The 20947-nt window shown below is 42.1% G+C and overlaps 1 protein-coding gene across 5 annotated transcripts in view; it reads right to left on the bottom strand.

The window, feature by feature from the left end:
* The window catches only part of CACNA1B (calcium voltage-gated channel subunit alpha1 B), a 1471643-nt gene that overhangs the window by 191822 nt on the left and 1258874 nt on the right, over window positions 1–20947 (bottom strand). For all 5 annotated transcript variants that reach the window (XM_033960470.1, XM_033960471.1, XM_033960469.1 and 2 more), the window contains one exon: window positions 16733–16883. In XM_033960470.1, coding sequence (XP_033816361.1) covers window positions 16733–16883 — 151 coding nt within the window. The remainder of the gene's footprint in view (window positions 1–16732; window positions 16884–20947) is intronic.

Genomic DNA, 20947 nt, shown 5'->3' on the forward strand with positions numbered 1-20947 from the left:
TAAAAGAATACAACATGGATATACTCCATGTGGATTACTTTATAAATTCATTTTTGTGAGTATGTGGTCACATCCATGCATAAATGGCCTGTTATACAATCCCAATCCTGGATAAGTGTATGCAGATTGACATGATGGTGCGTACTTTGTCTATAGGAGTATACGCAACATGCTTTTCAACTATTAGATGCAGCGGCTGAGATCTCTGTTGCTGAAGGCCCACTCATGTCCCTTTGGAATAATCCTAAAATTCAAAATAAGGGTAGATCTCTTTCATGGAAAAGGTGGCAGCGGGCGGGTGTGTGGTTTGTTCATCAATTAATCTCCTCCACTTCATTTGTCCCATTTGATACCTTTTGTTCTGTAAACTCACTCCCATCCTCTACATATCCTCAATGGTACTGGAATACTATCTAATGTTCAAATGCGCCTTGACTTTATGACCTCTCAACAAACTATTCGTCACTGGTCTACTTTGGCTTTACTAAAAGGTAAGGCGATATCTTTTTTTTATAGTATCTTAAGAGACCACACCTTCACCTTTACACCTCAATCTATGAACCATTGGGGTTCTATCCTAACGACCACACTTTCTGAAATAGACTGGGAACTCTTCTGGTCATCTACAAACCTTCCTCTATTATCTGCAAGAGTTTCACAATCAATGTTCTTTGTTATGTGGAATGCTATATGGACTCCATTTCGAATGTGGAAAGCGAAACTGAAACAAGATCCTACTTGCTGGAACTGTTTGAAAGAGCCTGGAACTCTTGATCACATGCTTCTTCACTGCACTATGGTTCATTCCTTTTGGATTCGTATATGGGACACTATAAAATCTATTACCAAATGTTCAGAAGATATTTCCATGGACATTATAATCCTTCGTTCTCAACACCCTTGTTTTGCACTATCAAACTGTCCTCCTAAACTCATTGACACCATGTTTGTGACAGCTCTTATGCACATTTTGAAAAATTGGAAGTCATCCACACTACTAGACTACACCTTTTGGTGGAACTCTTTGAGCATGTACCACAAATTCGAATCATATGCATATGAAAAGAATATGATATCCCGTTTCTCTACAAATTTGGTGCGAAATAAATCACCTTGGTCATTCTTAGATTCATATGTTCACTCTGCCTCGTAGACACTTCTGCCACTCTCTCACTCTCTCTCTCTCTTTTTTTTTTTTTTTTCCTCTTATTTCATCATCTCTGCTTCTCTATCCTTTCTATTTCTTTTCTTAGCAGTTTCAAATACTTTGAATTCTTCTTACTAGTCTGTTATATGCAAATGAATGCAATTATGGTTTCTCTTGTTTATACATCACTATTTTTTTATTCAATCTTTATGTACTTGAACTGCTTTTTGTATATTATTTATAATATTCAATAAAATTATTGAAATAAAAAAAAAAAAGGAGTGTACAGGGGAGAAGTAAGGGTAGAACATGGACAAAGTTTAGAAAGACACATGTAGATTATAAAACATGTTAATTTATAAAGGCACTTAAATAATCTAAGTGTGGATATTTACACCAGTTCAAGAGCAGTGGTAAAATGTCTGTGCCTACAATGTAGACATGATTTCTGGTGTTTCTACTAATATTTTATAAAGAAACACGAGTGGTCACGAGTGGTGTTCCGCAGGGGTCAGTGCTCAGACCGCTGCTATTCAATATATTTATAAATGATATAAAAACAGGGACAAAGTGCGAAATAATAAAATTTGCATATGATACCAAACTATTTAGTGCTGCTCGGACTAAAGAGGACTGCGAGCAATTATAAAGGGACCTGAATAAGCTGGGGGAATGGGCGACGAGATGGCAGATGAAGTTCAATGTAGAGAAATGTAAAGTGTTGCATGTGGGAAGCAGAAATCCGAGGTACAGCTATACGATGGGAGGGATGTTATTGACTGAGAGTACCCAAGAAAGGGACTTGGGGGTAATAGTGGACAAGACAATGAAGCCGTCGGCACAATGCGTGGCGGCCGCTAAGAAAGCAAATAGGATGCTAGGAATAATTAAGAAGGGTATTACAACCAGAACGAAAGAAGTTATCCTGCCGTTGTATCAGGCAATGGTGCGCCCACATCTGGAGTACTGCATTCAATATTGGTCACCATACCTTAAGAAGGATATGGCGATACTCAAGAGGGTTCAAAGGAGAGTGACGCGATTGATAAAATGTATGGAAAACCTTTCATACACGGAGAGACTGGAGAAACTGGGGCTCTTTTCCCTGGAAAAGAAGGGGATTAGAGGGGATATGATAGAGACTTACAAGATCATGAAGGGCATGGAGAAAGTGGAGAGGGACAGATTCTTCAAACTTTCAAAAACTACAAGAACGAGAGGGCATTCGGAAAAGCTGAAAGGGGACAGATTCAAAACCAATGCTAGGAAGTTTTTCTTCACCCAGTGTATGGTGGACAACTGGAATGAGCTTCCAAAGGGCGTGATAGGACAGAGTACAGTAATAGGGTTCAAGAAGGGATTGGACAATTTTCTCAAGGAAAAGGGGATAGAGGACTACTACACAGGTCCTAGACCTGTTGGGCCGCAGCGCAAGCGGACTGCTGGGCACGATGGACCTCTGGTCTGACCTGGCACAGGCACTTCTTATGTTCTTATGTACCTACTTGACTTTATGAAATAGTATCTATGTCAATTCTTTGAATATCACAAAAATTTTGGAAACCTCTGGTGACGTTTGTCTTTTTTTTTTAACTTTATTGATTTTCAAACTTTGATAGTGCATTATAAATGGTATATCAGAAATACTACACAAATTGCACTACTAACTATACAATTAATATATTCATTTTGAAGGTTTTGAAGTTGTGTTTTTTTATGAAATCATGCTAGGGTTTTAAGATATTGAATTTTTATTGTTTCATTATTCAAATATATATTGGGTAATCATAAAGATTTAATTGGGATTTTCTGAAATGTGTGTTTGAGGGATTGATTAGGAAAAGATGATAGGTTTTTGTATTAATTTCAATTATTAAAAAAAAAAGATGATATTTTAATGAAATTCTTAATGTGACGTTTGTCTTTAATCAAGACAAGGAGACACTCTTGAGGCTATTTTTTAGACTTAAAGAGGTGTCCTTCTTAGAAAGTAAGATTTCTATGTTTCCTGATGTTTCGACAAGGAGGAAAAGGTTTCTTGAACTAAAACAATATGTGGTTACATTGGGAACAAAATTTCAGTTAAGATTTCCTTGTAAGTGTTTGATTCAATTGGATCACCCTCCAGGGATTCAAGACAAAGTTGGACAAGTTCCTGCTAAACTGGAACGTACGCAGATGAGGCTGGACTCATTTAGAGCCTGGGGGCCGCTGCGTGAGTGGACTGCTGGGCACAATGGACCACTGGGCTGACCCAGAAGCAGCAATTCTTATGTTCTTATGGCTGTGCTTTGTCACCTGTACTCTTTGTACTAGCCATGTAGCCTTTTGCACAATTGATATGACAAGCCTCAAATGGGAGGTTAGAGATAAAAATATTATTGTTTGCACATATTCTTTTTACGATACGAGATCCTCCCCACCTCACTGAAAGCTATAATGGAAGCTTTGACAACTTATGGGCAAGTGTCAGGATTTCGTATAAATATGTCTACATCAGAAATCCTGGATCTTACCCTGTCAGACTTAGACCATAGATGGATTACTAGTAATTATTCTTTTAAATGGGCACAACAATCATTATGATCTTTGGGGATTAATCTGACCAAACAAGTGGATAAATTATATGCTGCTAACTGTCCTTTCCTTCTGAAAGCGATCTGGCAGGATATTGAGAGGTGGAAACATCTTAATATCTCGTGGTTGGGAAGGGTACAAACAATTAAGATGGTGGTGTTTCCTAAACTGCTGTACCTTTTTTCAGCACTACTGATTCCCCTGCCTAAAAAATGTTTTCTCCACTTGGAGCAGAAGATTTTTGCATATATTTGGTAATATAAAACTCCAAGGGTATCACGTATAATGATGTATCAACCTAGGAAATTGGGAGGAATGGCAGTGCCACATTTTCGATACTACTATCAAGCAGCATAAGTACGATATTTAGCTAACTGGAAGTGGGATGGGGGAAAACATGGGTGCGTATGGAACAAGAAATATTGGGTAAGCTCCTGTTGTGGGCAATACACTGGCTTCAATTTCCCCAACTTTCTATTATAATTAAGAAATCTAACCCTATAATACAACACACTCTCGAATTGTGGATTCATGTGTGTAGATGATGCTATGGGGATAAGATCTATTTTTTGGGAGCAGCTATTATATATATGCCCAATTTTGTTGATATGGCCTTCCATTTATGAGGAAGGAAAGGCCTTAAGACACTGGGTCAACTATTGGAAGATGGGAAAATTATCCCCTTTGAGGCACTGATGGAAGAATATGGTCTCATAACAAGAGATCTTTTCTACTAAAGACAAATTGAAAGCTTTATTAAAAAAGCATCCATTAGAGAATTAGCTATTACTGAACAGTTGAATTTGTAGAGGGCCATAATAAGAGAGAGTGGGAGGGGCAGTATAACTGGAATATATAATGCACAATTAGAGCACCTTCATCCCCCTTGAAATATAGGCGTCGATGGGAAAAGATCATTGGAAAATGTTATACAGTGCTCCCCCGCTCATTCACGGATGGCGGTTCACGGTTCCGGTCATTCGCGGTATTTTCTGACCATGAATGACTGGGCAGGAGAGGCCAGCTGGAGAGGGAGGAGAGGGTAGCCGGAGCACCGGTGAGTGAAGGAAATCACTCGCTGTATGCTCCAACTGCCTCTTCCTGTACTAAAGTCGGGCCTTACCAATCAGGAGCTGCGTGTCAAAGCAGTTCTTGATTGGTGAGGCCCGACTTTAGTACAGGAAGAGGCGGTCGGAGCATACAGCGAGTGATTTCTTTCACTCGCTGGTGCTCCAGCTACCCTCTCTTGCCTCTCCAGCTGCCCTCTCCTGTCTCCCCTGCCTAAAAACCGTATTTGTGGTTTTTCAAAATTCGCGAGGGTTCCTGGAACGGAACCCCCTGTGAATTTCGGGGGAGTACTGTATTGATAAAGAATGGTTTAAAATGACGCATTCCCTTCTCTATGGTACTATAGCTAGTAATATGATAGAAAATGGTTATAAGATGATTTATTGTTGGTATTCTACTCCAGTGCGGATGGATCGGATAAATGCTGGAGAGGATGTGTGGAAGTGGGCACCTTTGAACACATATGGTGGTATTGTATAAAAGAACAGACCTATTGGGACAAAGTGATATCTTTTGTGGAGGATGTGTTAGGTATTACAATTCCCAAGACTATGGAGTGCTGCTTATTGAATATGGGGCTGGCCGTCCTGCCTCTCAAGCAGCAGAGATGGATACATTTGATAATGACAGCAGGTCGACTAATACTGGCATCTGCTTGGAAACAATCAGATCTCCCGGCATTTCGAGTACTGTTGACCAAAGTTCAATATATACAACAAATGTCAAAACTGACTGCTCTTCGGAGAAATCAGATATATAGCTATAATACCGTGTGGGGTGCATATGAAACTTGGAATAGCACACAACGGGATACTTGTACTGATTAGTGATTCCTTTCTTCTTCTTTTTTTTTATTTTTATGAATCTCCTGCACACATCCTCTCACTGGGATGGGAGGGAGGGGGGAAGGGTGGGTTTGGTCATGAAAGTCATATAGGAATTTGATATTTTTATTATGTATTATGAAATAAGATATATAATTAATTAAAGTATTGCTAAAATAAGATTGATGTTTTTATAATGCATTAAATTATTTAAAAAAAAAAAAAAGAATATCGCTTCACTAGATGTCGCCTCATATTAACCAATTTGAAGCTTCCCCGCTGAAACATTTTGAGGAATTTTTTATTATTAAGGTTTAAAGCTTTTATAGTAATCAAAAGAATTTCATGTGAAGCTATAAAACTATTTTTTCAATACCTTTCACTTCATAGTACAGCTATTCTAAGGACCTACTCAAAAATAAACTCTTTCATCAAAAAAGAATTGGAGAAGAACTAGAGAGGACCTGAAACTTCAAGGGAGATTGATCCCCTGCCAGTGACATTAAGGGGATGAGAACAGCAGGCTACACATAAAGGACAAGGATAGCCCAACTAGGTCAGGATAAGAATCAGTAAAGACTTGAGAAATGACTGGCATGGGAAGCATGTGCAAAGGCGAGAACTACTGAAGGTTATTTAATCCCCATTTTTTAAATATATAGTTACATTTAAATCTTACTTTCCCTTGAACAAGTACATCATCATGTTTTCATTTCCTCAACATACTGTAGAGCAAGGCTGCCAAGTCCAGTCCTCGAGATCTACTGGCAGGCCAGGTTTTCAGGATATCCACAATGATCATGCATGAGAGAGATTTGCATACCAAGAAGGCAGTGCAGACAAATCTCTCTCATACATATTCATTGTGGGTATCCTGAAAACCTGGTCTGTCAGTAGATCTCGAGGACCGGACTTGGGCAGCCCTGCTGTAGAGCAAACTAAAATCTCAGAGGGCATGATGAATGCTAAAGTAGTGTATGGTCTGTGTATAAAAAAAAATTCTCTCATTTCTCCCTTTCTGATATCACTTGGTTGTTACAGAGATCCCCTGGACATAATGTTGGAAGATGGGTTCTTCAGCTTCCAGACGACTTCAAAGGGGTTAATTTTATAAAAAGTAGAGAAGGCACCTAGCTTCAAAAACACATAGGCGTTTATCTGTCTTTATAAACTACAAAGACAATTCCTGCAGAAATTGTACCAGATTGAAGGCAGATATAAATGTTAGTGCAATACTTTATTCTTGTATGTATATATTTTATAAAATATGAACATAAATTGCAATTGTGCCTATACTCTGTCCTACCTCCTCCCCTGCGCATGACAAGCATGAAATTACATGCTGGATTGCACAATATGTAAAATCAGGTGTTACCTATTTAGAAAAGCCCATTTATATGCATAAAAAATGTTTACATAAAAAGTGTTTAGGCATAAAAGTAGTTTACAAAACTACCCTCCAAGTACTTTGCTGGGTAGATGACTGGGTCAAGTATTGAGATATTAGCTACTACTAAAACCACAGGATACGTACACAGCATAAATGATTGCAGCCTAACCTCAGAATTGGAGACTCAAATATGCAGTACTGAGTGGTCATAATTTTTCTTACAATACTCCCTTAATTACAAAAGTAATAATACTGGTAATAAACCGCAGAGAAGTCCCATACTGGAATGTATGTTCTTTTTTACCAAAAGACTGTACTTGAAAATGAATCCTCTTTCTTTTGTGTTGTTAGGAATGGATTTTGCAATTGATTAATAAAAATTATTGGAAAAAAAAAACCCCAATAAACAATGGAGGACATTTTAGAAGATTTATGCAACATTTGCACATGTAAATAGCAGGTTTATATGTACAAATAGCCAATGTGTTAGACAACTGTTTCAGAAAAGCTACTGCTTGCACATGTATGTCTGCAGTCTGCATAGTTTTCAAAGGGGTATGTTATGGGGGTGTTTTAGGCAGGCCTGAGAAGTATGCAGGTATTTTCTATTTTGCAAACTAGAGAATGACACGGGGATAGGGATCCATGGGTATCCGTGGTAAACCACGTAAGTCCAAGGTAAAAAATATCAGGGGCATTTACCACGGATGTGAGAATGGTAAAAAGCCTTGCTCTCACTATTGTCTTCTTTCCCCTCTCACTAGCTGCAGTATTTTACTCCAAGAAGTTCATGTTCCAATGATCCCCACTCATTGATCTACCTCTGCTGGTCCCTCCTTGTGATGCAACCTCCTGTTTTCGCAAAACTGGAAGTTGCATCAGAAGGCAAGATCCAGCATAGAGAAAGCCATGAGGTGGCCTGTGGGAATTGCTGGCATTGCAGCTCTTCTTAAGTTAGATAGCAGGTGGGCAATGGACCTGCAAGGGAGGGGACTGGCTGACTGGCTGGAGCTGAAGGAAAGGAAAAGAGGTTTTGGACCTGTAGGAGAAGGAGCGACTAAAATGGTTAAGGGGCTGGAGGAGTTGCCATACAGTGAGAGATTAGAGAAACTGGGCCTCTTCTTCCTTGAAAAGAGGAGACTGAGAGGGTACATGATCGAAACATTCAAGATATTGAAGGGAATAGACTTAGTAGATAAAGACAGGTTGTTCACCCTCTCCAAGGAAGAGAGAACGAGAGGGCACTCTCTAAAGTTAAAAGGGGATAGATTCCATACAAACGTTATTCTTCACCCAGAGAGTGGTGGAAAACTGGAATGCTCTTCTGGAGGCTGTTATAGGGGAAAACACCCTCCAGGGATTCAAGACAAAGTTAGAGAAGTTCCTGCTGAACTGGAACGTACACCGGTAGGGCTGGTCTCAGTTAGGGCACTGGTCTCTGATCTAGGGGCCACCACGGGAGCGGACTGCTGGGCACGATGGACCACTGGTCTGACCCAGCAGCAGCAATTCTTATGTTCTTATGCCAAATGGCCAATATAATCTGCCCATCCACAGTGGAATCTGCTGTTTCCATTCTGAGGCTCCTCGATATGACTGTCATGTGATTTAATGATCAGCTGCAAGGTTGACATCTTGCCTCTACAGCGTACTGAGCAAATGTAAAAGACATATTGTTTGTGCCTGAACATGTCTAGAGTAGGGAATGATAAAGCACTAATTTTCTCTGAGGTGCCTCTTTACCATCTGGTTGCAGGAAAGCAAGGTCTCCTACTGGTGTGGTGCCATGGTTTGGCATAACTATGTAGAGGTGTTTCCCTTGTCTTTTTGCAAAAGGTGTGTTAGTTGCTCTTAATTATGTCTGAAATGTGACCACGAGAGCCTACAACAGAGTCGCTCTCCATCAGAAGCTGCCGCCGCCCACAACATTGTTCTCCACCCGGATGCAGTAGTGGAGCAGAGAGACCTGAACTGAGGCTGAGAGAAGCGACCATACTCCCTGACGCCACGACGAAGAGCCAAACAGGGAGCGCTGCAGAGGCCACTGCCACCTTCGGCGGCAGCGATCTTCATTGAAGAACCACCCCGGAAGAGAGGGAGAAGACTCCATCTCGTATTTTACTTTAATTTACGGTATTTAATTTACTTTATCTAATCTACTATATCCAACTTACTTTATTTAATTTCAACTTTACTTTATTTAATTTCAATTTAACTCATCTAATTTCAATTTAATTCATTTCAATCTACTTCATTTAAATTCATTTAATTTCTACTTCATTTAATCTCAATTGCATTTAATTTCAATTTAATTACTTCATCTAATTTCAATTCAATTACTTCATTTAATATCAATTTAAATACCTTATTTAATTTCAGTTGGAAGGCCCAGAAACTCAATCCTGATCCTTCCTACCTCCCCTGACCCAGCCACCTCCTCCCATCAGCTGACCTAAAAGGGACTCGGGCGTGGGAAAGCACTCTGCCCCTCCCCCCACCATTGTCAGTCGCTGAGCCAGTTGAAAGGCCCAGCAACTCAGGTTTGAACACTTCCTGCCTTCTCCTGACCCTACAACCCTATTCCATCGACGGACCGAGAAGGGACTCAAGAGTGGGAGTGTACTCCGTCCCTCCCCACCGCTGCTAATCGCCAAGCCTTCGCCAAATCCTACAACCCTCTTCCATCGACAGAACGAGATGGGACTTGGGAGCTGGAGGGCACTCCACCTCTACCCACCAATACAATGGTTGCCACACTTAACACTACCATGAGAACCACATCAACACAATACCCACAAGCAATCCTACTAATAACACTGCTCCTAACCAACTGGAAAGCAACTGCAAACAACATCTCTCCAATACCAACTATGGCAAATTCCAAGGGAATTACCCAATCAACCTGGCACCTCACAATAGACAGAAACTCAAACCATCAGACTCACACACACCAACCCACCCAACAATCAACAAGAAGGAAACTGACAAACCCATACAAGACCAAAAAACAACCCCACCAAAGATCACCCACATTCCCGAAAACAACTCACAACACACCAACAGACCACACCACTCTCAAATGTGCATATGTGAACATCAGAGCCATAGGCCCCAAAACAGAACACATAAAAAACTGGATAGAAGAAGACAACCTAGACTGCCTTTTCCTCACAGAGACCTGGCTTACCTCTGACTCGGACCCCAGAATAACTGAAGTTTGCCCACAGAGACACAAGTTAACAGTAGTCTGCAGAGAAAATAAAAGAGGAGGAATTGCCATCATAGCCAGAAACACTATAAACCTAAAAATACAAGACAAAACAACCAACCCATACATGGATTTACTAGCCTGTCAACTTTCAAGCACAGCACTCAAAGGAACTCTAACATGTATACTCTGCTACATAACCCCAAATAACTGGAACACAGCAAAACCAATATTTGAAGAATTCTTCTATCAAAATTCACTAACGACAACCTACAACCTAATCCTAGGAGACCTCAACCTTCACCTCGAGAACCAATCATGCAAACAAGTAGAAAACGTACTATCATACCTCGAGGCCTTAACATATAAAATCCCAGATCCTCAAACCACACACGAAAAAGGACACCAACTCGACATTGCAGCCTACATGTCCCAACAACCCACACAACCAGAGATCCAAACATCAAATGGAAAATGGAACCGTTCCATATGGTCTGATCACTACACATACTCCTTCAAAATTAATTGGACCAATAACAAAAGCATTGCAATCAAAAAAGCATTCCAATCAAAAAATAACTTACAACTGATGCAAACATATCGATCCCACCATATTCTGGACAAAAGCAGACACCATAATCCAATACTATACACCAAAAGACTTCATTTCACAATGGAACCATCTAAGTACTGCAACCCTGAACAAACTAGCCCCAGAAAAACCCAAAACCAAAATCCACAGAAAATCAGACAAGTGGTTCAACGACGAACTACTCCAACTCAAAAGGCAATGCAGACAACTAGAAAGAAAATGGAGAAAAAGTAGCCAAGAATCCACAAAAACAGCATGGAAAATAATGAACCAAAAATACAAGAAAAAACTGAAAGAAAAAAGAAAAACATACTACTCAAAGCAAATGGGAGAAGGATCCCAAGACACAAAAACTATTCCAGCTACTAAAAAACCTCAGATACCACACCTTACCTAGCCAACAGCAGCTTCCCCTCTCCCTCAGCCACATACTTCAAAAGCAAGATCACAAACATCAGAGCCACGTTCGCTGGAACTCCTACTCACACAGAAGAGACCTCATTCCCACCCACAGAAAACGAATCAGTTGCAGCACACAGAACCTGGTCCCACTTCGCACTCATACAATGGTCAGACTTCAACAAACTATATAATAAATACAGCCACACAGCCTGTGACCTTAACCACTGCCCCCCATACCTATTGAAAGCCTCAAGAACACTATTCCGCTCCCTGCTCCTACAATGGATACAATCTCTACTCTTAGATAGACATTTTCCACAAAACCTCAGCGAAATCATCATAACTCCGATACTAAAAGACCCCAAAGGAACAATGGACCAACCATCCAACTACAGACCCATAGCCTCAATCCCACTGTACTTCAAACTGATGGAAGGCCTCGGAGCCAAAACATTAACCACAAACCTAGAAAACCACAACTTACTCCACCCCACGCAATCAGGCTTCAGAACCAACTACAGCACAGAGACTCTACTAGGAACACTAATGGACACAGCGAGACAGCATCTCTGTACAGGCAAGAAAATCTTGCTCATACAACTAGACCTCTCTACAACCTTCAACCTGGTAGACCATGACATCCTCCTACAAACACTAGACTCCACAGGAATCCAGAACCTACAGGGTTAAAACAAATAATGAAAAGTCAGAACCATGGTCCAACCCCTGCAGAGTTCCTCAGGGATCACCTCTCTCTCCCACATTATTTAATATATACATAGCCTCCCTCAGTTCCTACCTAGACAAACATGGCATATCCTCATACAGCTATGCAGATGACATCACCATTCTCCTCCCCTTCGACCACCCAGAATTTACCATGACAGGCACAATACACAGAATTCTCGAAACAGTAGCTACATGGATGACAAATCGCAAACTAAAACTCAATTCTGACAAAAAAAAAATTCATCCTCCTAGAAAACAGCAGAACTCCAACCTTAACAAAACTAGTAATAAACTCAATATCATACCCCATTCAACCCACACTAAAACTTCTTGGAGTTCTGATCAACAGAAGCTGTACCATGCAACCACAAATCAACAAAGTAACAAAAACATCATTCATGACTATGAGAAACCTAAGACAAATCCGAAAATTCTTCGACAGGAAACAATTCCAACTTTTGGTACAATCTCTTATCCTTGGACTAATAGACTACTGCAACATACTATACCTCCCCTGCCCAGCAACCATGATAAAGCAATTACAAACAATACAAAATACAGCCCTAAGACTCATCTACTCATTGAAAAAATATGATCACATCACAGAAGCATACCAAGACTCACACTGGCTCCCAATACAAGCAAGAATACACTTAAAAATTCTACTGCCTACTATACAAAACTATTAATGGAGAAAGCCCAACCTACTGGAACAACCGACTAACACAATCCACCTCAACCAGGCACAGGAGAACCCACTCACTATTCACACACACACCAACCAAAAATGTCAAAAGAAGAAAACTTTTTGACAACCTAATGGCCACCAAAGCAGTTAAACTAGACAGACAAATCACCAATCTGCTATCTATGACCACAGACTACAAAAACTTCAAAAAAGAAACTAAAACCCTACTCTTCAAAAACCACATAAAACCGGTTTAACATGACTAGTTCCTTCCATAACTCCACCTACCACACACTTCACCCATATCCAAGCTAAAATGTTTCCAATTACCCAACATGTTGCTCCTTACATTCTCGACAAGTCTTATGTAATTCTTAAATTCTCGACAATCTTATGTAATTCTCATGTAATGCTTACGACAATTCTAATGTAATGTTACAACTCTTGTAACCTCCTGACAACTCTTTTGTAATCCGCCTTGAACCGTAAGATAATGGCGTAATAGAAATCACTAATGTAATGAGTATGTGGTCTTGAAATCCAAGTGCAATTAACATTTTTTTGTTATCTGAAAAAGAATCATAACCTTGAGAACAGTTTATTCCATGGCCAATATGGTTACCATAAACTTAAGATGTATATTCATCCTATGTCTGACATCAAGGCATATAAATATAAATATTTATTCCAATCATCTAGAATAGCCAAATGGCTCAGTTTTTGTTGGACTACAAAGCTGTGCATGCAATGGAGTAAAATATGATGAGAAGAATGTAAGCAATTGGCAACTATATTATTACCAGGTCATTTGTATGATACAGTCCCAGATTTCCATTAATTTTTTCCAGGATGTGAGAATAGGCATTTGAGTGGACATCTCCTCAAATGGACATCTCCTGTAATGCACCCCGATACAGGGTTAAGAGTATCTATTTTATAACATCATCTGGGAGCCAAGATTCAGTTAAAGAATACTAGAGTAACAATTGAAGCACCTGCAGCTACATCAACTATAGAGGTGGCCTTACTGCTGGCATACAAATGCGGTAAGGGCACATGTAACTTACAGTTTTCTGTGAGTTACCCTTGTAACAGGGAGTTCCACCCATGCTTTAACCACATATATCCTCATCGTAGTTGCATGCAATAGCACTTAAGTATACAGTGGTGCCTCACACAACGAACTTAATTGGTTCCAGGAGCAAGTTTGTTATGTGAAACGTTCGTTATGTGAAACGCGTTTTCCCATAGGAATACATGTAAAAAAAAATAATTCGTTCTGCAGCATAAAATATGCTAAGATGACATAAAAAAAGATAAATTTTTGGTTATTATTTTTATTTAGATACATCTAAAAACATAATTGTTTTTTAAAACAACACACATTTTTTAAATTTAAAGACAGACTAAGTAGAGTCTAATTTTACAGTGAGAGGGCAGAGTCTCAGCGGCAAAAACTGGGACTTAACTGTTCATTTTTTTTTTTTCTACCGTGTTTCCCCGATGATAAGGCAGGGCCATCAAATAAGACAGCCCCCCCTTTTTAGAAAAAAATGTAAAATAAGGCACCCCCCCGCAAATAAGCCACCCACCGATACCTGCGCTTACCCGAATCGGGTGGTACGGTGGGTGACTCCGTGTGGTCCTTGGCACCCCCGACACGATCGGGGCAAGAGGGAGCTCAAGCCCTCTTGCCCCCCCGACTCCCCGACACGATCGGGGCAAGAGGGAGCCCAAGCCCTCTTGCCCCCCGACTCCCCGACACGATCGGGGCAAGAGGGAGCCCAAGCCCTCTTGCCCCCCCGACTCCCCGACACGATCGGGGCAAGAGGGAGCCCAAGCCCTCTTGCCCCCCCCCGACTCCCCGACACGATCGGGGCAAGAGGGAGCCCAAGCCCTCTTGCCCCCCGACTCCCCGACACGATCGGGGCAAGAGGGAGCCCAAGCCCTCTTGCCCCCCCGACTCCCCGACACGATCGGGGCAAGAGGGAGCCCAAGCCCTCTTGCCCCGCCGATTCCCCAACTCCCCGACAATATCGGGCCAGGAGGGAGCCCAAGTCCTCCTGGCCACGGCGACCCCCTAACCCCACCCTGCACTACATTACGGGCAGGAGGGATCCCAGGCCCTCCTGCCCTCGACGCAAACCCCCCCTCCCCCCAACGACCGCCCCCCCCAAGAACCTCCGACCGCCCCCCCAGCCGACCCGCGACCCCCCTGGCCGACCCCCACGACACCCCCAACCCCCTTCCCCGTACCTTTCTGTAGTTGGCCGGACAGACGGGAGCCAAACCCGCCTGTCCGGCAGGCAGCCAACGACGGAATGAGGCCGGATTGGCCCATCCGTCCCAAAGCTCCGCCTACTGGTGGGGCCTAAGGCGCCTGGGCCAATCAGAATAGGCCCGGGAGCCTTAGGTCCCTCCTGGGGGCAGGGCCTGAGGCACATGGTCGGGTTGGGCCCATGTGCCTCAGGCCCCGCCCCCAGGAGGGACCTAAGGCTCCCGGGCCTATTCTGATTGGCCCAGGCACCTTAGGCCCCACCAGTAGGCGGAGCTTTGGGACGGATGGGCCAATCCGGCCTCATTCCGTCGTTGGCTGCCTGCCGGACAGGCGGGTTTGGCTCCCGTCTGTCCGGCCAACTACAGAAAGGTACGGGGAAGGGGGTTGGGGGTGTCGTGGGGGTCGGCCAGGGGGGTCGCGGGTCGGCTGGGGGGCGGTCGGAGGTTCTTGGGGGGGGCGGTCGTTGGGGGGGGGGGGGGTTTGCGTCGAGGGCAGGAGGGCCTGGGATCCCTCCTGCCCGTAATGTAGTGCAGGGTGGGGTTCGGGGGTCGCCGTGGCCAGGAGGACTTGGGCTCCCTCCTGGCCCGATCGTGTCGGGGAGTCGGGGGGGCAAGAGGGCTTGGGCTCCCTCTTGCCCCGATCGTGTCGGGGAGTCGGGGGGGCAAGAGGGCTTGAGCTCCCTCTTGCCCCGATCGTGTCGGGGAGTCGGGGGGGCAAGAGGGCTTGGGCTCCCTCTTGCCCCGATCGTGTCGGGGAGTCGGGGGGGGGCAAGAGGGAGCCAGGCGGAGAGAGGGCAGTTAAGCGCAGTGCCTGCGCGGAAGGATGCAGCTCGGGCGACTTCGTTGTGTGAAACGAAGTTCGTTGTACGAATCAAGACATAAAGTTCGTTGTGCGCAGCGTTCGCTGTGCGAGGCGTCCGTTATGCGAGGCACCACTGTACTCTTATGCTTAGGGCATTTATATGTGTAAGTGCTACTTTTCTCATTATATACTGTACATGTGTAAGGTGTGCATCATCTCAGGTGCCTTATTATAGAATTACCTTTCAATATTTAAAAATAATGGTGAAAGCAGAGGAAAGGCAGATACCTTCTTCCAAAATCCTCTTCTCTGCTTCCTATACTCCATCTTTTAGCATTTTCTTCCCACCTTCTCTTTCTCTTTACCCATATCCTTCTCCATCTCCTTCCCTCCACCAGTATTTGCCCCACCTTCTCTCCAGTATCTTCTCCTCATCTCCTTCTTCTACTTCATGCAGCACTCTGTTCTCTGCCTTTTACTCTCCTATCTCCATCATCCTGTCTTCTTAACCATCCTCAATCCCCTGCCTTTAAACTACTCCATCCCCACCATTAATGCCTCTTAATCCCCCTTTCCCAGCACCCTCATCAACGCTTCTTCATCCCTCATTCTTGGCATCTGCCTCTGATCCTCATCTAGGAAGTGTTAGTCTTGAGATTTCTGAACATGCTCACAGGGCCGGCACAGACTAAGAGAAGCTGGGACAGTGGCAATTGGGCCCTTGCAACTTCCCCACTGCGACCTGTTCATAGATGGCTGGATATGCAACATTCATATCCACTGGAGGAACCATGTATGGCCCTGCACAGGAGAAACAGCTGGGAATAATGCTACAAACTGCAAAGGACACACTACTTCCACTGGTTGCAAAAATGTTTCCTTTTTTCCATTACAAATTACTTATACAGATGTACAAATTTTCAGCCAACCTTGGAGTCACTAAGATCACCAGCAAAGATGTAAATAGTCCATTTGACTGATTTTCAGCCACCTGAAGTTGTTTACATAACTGCATGCAATTAACTTACCAAAAAGGAACAGAGGAAGATGAATGAGACAAAATAAAAGTAGGCAAAGTCATTTCCACATTCATCTTTGGTCAGGCCGGAGCGTTCGTCACAAGGCTGGTTACTGAGACACGCCAGCATGATCTCGTGCCAGCCTTCTCCAGTGGCACTCCTGTGGAAGGCAGAGAAACAGGGAATAAGCCAAAAAGAACGCAGAAGATTACAAATTATTCAGAATACAGCTGTTAAACTTTTATTCAAAGCAAAATAATTTGATCATGTAACCCCTCTTTTAATTAGTGCTCATTGATTGCCCATCTCACATAGACTGACTTACAAAATTTTACTTCTAACATTCAAATCCAGAACGAGATAATCTTCAGATTATATTGACAGATTACTCACTCCTTATACACCTACAAAATCATTACGTTCAAGCAATCAAAATCTGTTAGTAATCCCATCATCGCATCATATAGTATATGATACGAAAGAAAATCAATCTTCTGTTACTGCTCCATCATTATGGAATAGAATGCCCCTGCACCTTAATGAAGAATCTTCATTTAACAAATTTAAATCAAATTTAAAAAATTTTTTTATTTAAAGATGCATTTTAACATTAATGTCGTCTGCACTCAGGCTATGCAGTCGAGTTTCCCACATGTAGGGAAATTGCAGGGATTTCACCACATGTGAGAAACTTGATTGTATAATTTCTGGAAGGGGGGGACTGTCTATACTCTACATAATCTTATCAGATTTTAATACCCTTCCTATTGTGTTTCCCTTTTAATGTTTCTCTTTCCTTTCGATTGTATTTCTCCCCCCTTCCCTATTATTTTACTAGTCTGTCTTGGTTGCTGTCTATCTGCATATTGTGAACCCCTATTTATAATAACTTTGTAATTATGTACACTGCTTAGATATTTGATAAGCGGTATATCAAATTTTAAATAAACTTTTCATAACAAGGCTGAACACTGACAAGTGTTCTTGATTGGGAAAGAACATGGAAGAAGTCAGAGCTCTCTCACCAAACTAGAAGTTGCTGACCTGGAAATCTGTTGTTTTCTGGGGTCTGGCAGCTATGTGATGAGACATTGGAAATATCTATCTAGCAGAGTATATGAATAATTATTTGGTTCCTGGGAGAGAACTTTGCAAAACAGTGATGTGCTGGAATGTATCTCCTGGTAGCCCTATGCTAAATTATTTTTATCAAAACACAGAGTGAAGAAGAGGTGAACAACAGCCCTTTGAGAAATTGGCAGTACATCTTTGATAAAGACCAATGTTGGGATTGTCAAGGGCTATAGAAGGCGGTATGCTTCTTTTTTTTTTAATCTTTATTCATTTCAAATCTTAAAACAAGTATAATAATTATATTTATCAATTAAACTTTCAGATACACTTGAATTCTAAAATATGATCTTCTTAATATAAAATAATATCCCCTTCCCTTAATCAATTATGAAAATGCTTTATATTTATGAATATTCCCTCCCCCCGCCCCCTTAACATCTTAAAATTTTTCCAGGGAAGAATAATTTTTAATCTTTACAATAATCTATTAATGGCCTCCACACATCTTGAAATTTATTATAAATTCCTTTTTGGACAGCTATTGTTCTTTCCATTTTATATGTATGACATACAGAGTTCCACCAAAAACTATAATTCAGTCTACTCCAATTCTTCCAATTATAAGTGATCTGTTGAATGGCAACCCCTGTTAAAACGTAAGGAACTTCTTCTTCACCCAGAGAGTGGTAGAAAACTGGAACACTTTTCCGGAGTCTGTTATAGGGGAATACACCCTCCAGGGATTCAAGACAAAGTTGGACAAGTTCCTGCTAAACTGGAACGTACGCAGGTGAGGCTGGACTCATTTAGAGCACTGGTCTTTGACCTATGGGCTGCCGCGTGAGCGGACTGCTGGGCACGATGGACCACTGATCTGACCCAGCAGCGGCAATTCTTATGTTCTTATGTTCACCCTCCCTTCCCATCAGCAATCTCATACCCCTCCCATCAACTATCTTATAAGTCACTAAACATAATACAAATATCTTGAGAGAACGTGAACTCTCAGGCCTTGAGCATGCGCACATGTTCAAGGCCCAGCACAGGAAGCAGATCTTCAGGCACCGGCAAGACATGCTGGTGCCAGTGCGGAGGCTACACTGAAGTAAGAAGAGGGTTCGGATGGGTTGGGGGACCTCAGGTCGCAGAGGGGGGGGTGGCCGATGGTGGTGGGGGGAGGGTGCCGGTTCACGGGGGGGCCTTCGGGGGGAGCAATGCTAGTTTTCGTGGGGGGGAGCAGCGCTGCTGGCCTCGGGGGGAGAGGTGGAGGGTGGGAACCTATCAAAGTGAGTTTCCATTATTTCCTATGGGGAAATTCGCTTTGATAAACGAGCATTTTGGATTATGAGCATGCTCCTGGAACGGATTATGCTCGTAATCCAAGGTACCACTGTACTAAGAATATCAAAATACCTATTACACCTACTATGTCTCAACCCTCCCAACCCCCATCCTCCCACCCCAGTGGGAGGATGTGTGCAGGAGATTCAAAAAAATGTACAAAAGAAGGAAAAGGTGTTTGTTTGTATTTTTTAAGAGACTCTCAAGAGTCAATGGAGCTATCCTTTTTGGGAGCTAATCCAAATTTCATATGCATCCCAAATGGTATTATAACTATGTAGCTGATTTCTCTGAAGAGCAGTCACTTTTGACATTTGTTGTATAAATTGGACTTTAGCCAGCAATACTTGGATCACCGGTAAATCTGGTTGTTTCTATGCCGAAGCTAGAACAAATCAACCTGCTGTCATTATCAAATGTATCCATTTCTGATGTTAAGAGGCAGGGCAACTGGTCCCATATTCAAAAGGTTTTAGGGATCGAAATACCTAGCACTATCTCAATAAAGGAGATTACTTTATCCCAATAAATCTGTGCTTTAGTACAGTACCACCAAATGTGTTCGAAAGTACCGACTTCTGCATATCCTCTCCAATAGTTATCAGATCCTTTCCCATACATAGCTCGCAATCGCACTGGAGTGTAATACCAACCAAAAAAAAATCTTATATCCATTTTCTATCATATTACTAGCTATAGATCCATATAGAAGAGAATGCAATATTTTAGACCATTCTTTATCAGTATAACATTTACCAAGAATCTTTTCCCAACGATTATGTTTCAAAGGGGGATGAAGATGCTCCAATTGTGCATTATATAATCTAGTGATACTACCACTCTCTTTTATCATTGCCTTCCCTAGATTCGACTGTTGAGTGGTAGCTAGTTCTCTAAGGACAGCTTTTCTAATGAAACTTTCTATTTGTCTATAGTAGAATAAGTCTCTCGATAAGAGGCCATATTCTTCCTTCAATACTTCAAAGGGGACTGTCAGCACAGCTATTGCTAGCAATCAGCATTTTTGGTTGCCCTAACCAATGTCAGCAAAGGCCTATGGGAAATTATATCAATCTGACTCTGGGATGTGGATGCAGATAGACCCTGAGTGCTCATGCACAGAATTCACATACAGAAAGCATCCAGGCAGACTGTTTCAAACAGTCCTAATTAAATCATGCTTAAAAGGTAACAAACCAACTTGCAGCTAAGAGGTGCTAAGAAGATGTGTTAATGTCTGATGCTTAGGATGGACAGCTTAGGATATACAATGGATCCAGGTGCACAGTCATTGTCAGAAGCATACTGGAAATTACATGTGACTCCAGTCTATTCTTCTCCAGTCTAGCACACTTCATTCAGCTTCCTGGTCAATGAAACTAACTATTGTTTCAGACAGTATACTAAGGATGGGGATGCTTAACTTCAGTAGATTCTATTGAAGTTCAATAGATAAGTTTCCAAGCTATAAAAGGCTCCTCTTACATCACCCCCCTCTCTTGCTCTATCTCTGGAACCTGAAGCTGGGAACATCACCCCCCACTTTTTTCTCTATACCTCTCTGTCCTCAAAGCACCTATTCTCTCTCATTCACAAGAGCACAGAAGCATTCTCTGTAATTGTAAAACTTATCTCTCTCTATCTCTGGAACTTTGCTCTCTCCTTAATTGTAATGTTTATGAATCTTACTTTTCTGTAAGCCTATTTCTATAATATATTCTTTATGCCATCACCTCTGGCTGTGTTTCTTATATGATTCTACTCCTGGTGAATCTTCTGTGAAGGTATTGAACTCGGGACCTGGCGTTT

This window comes from Geotrypetes seraphini, chromosome 10 (genome assembly GCF_902459505.1).
Source record: "Geotrypetes seraphini chromosome 10, aGeoSer1.1, whole genome shotgun sequence".
NCBI classification, from domain to species: Eukaryota; Metazoa; Chordata; class Amphibia; order Gymnophiona; family Dermophiidae; genus Geotrypetes; species Geotrypetes seraphini.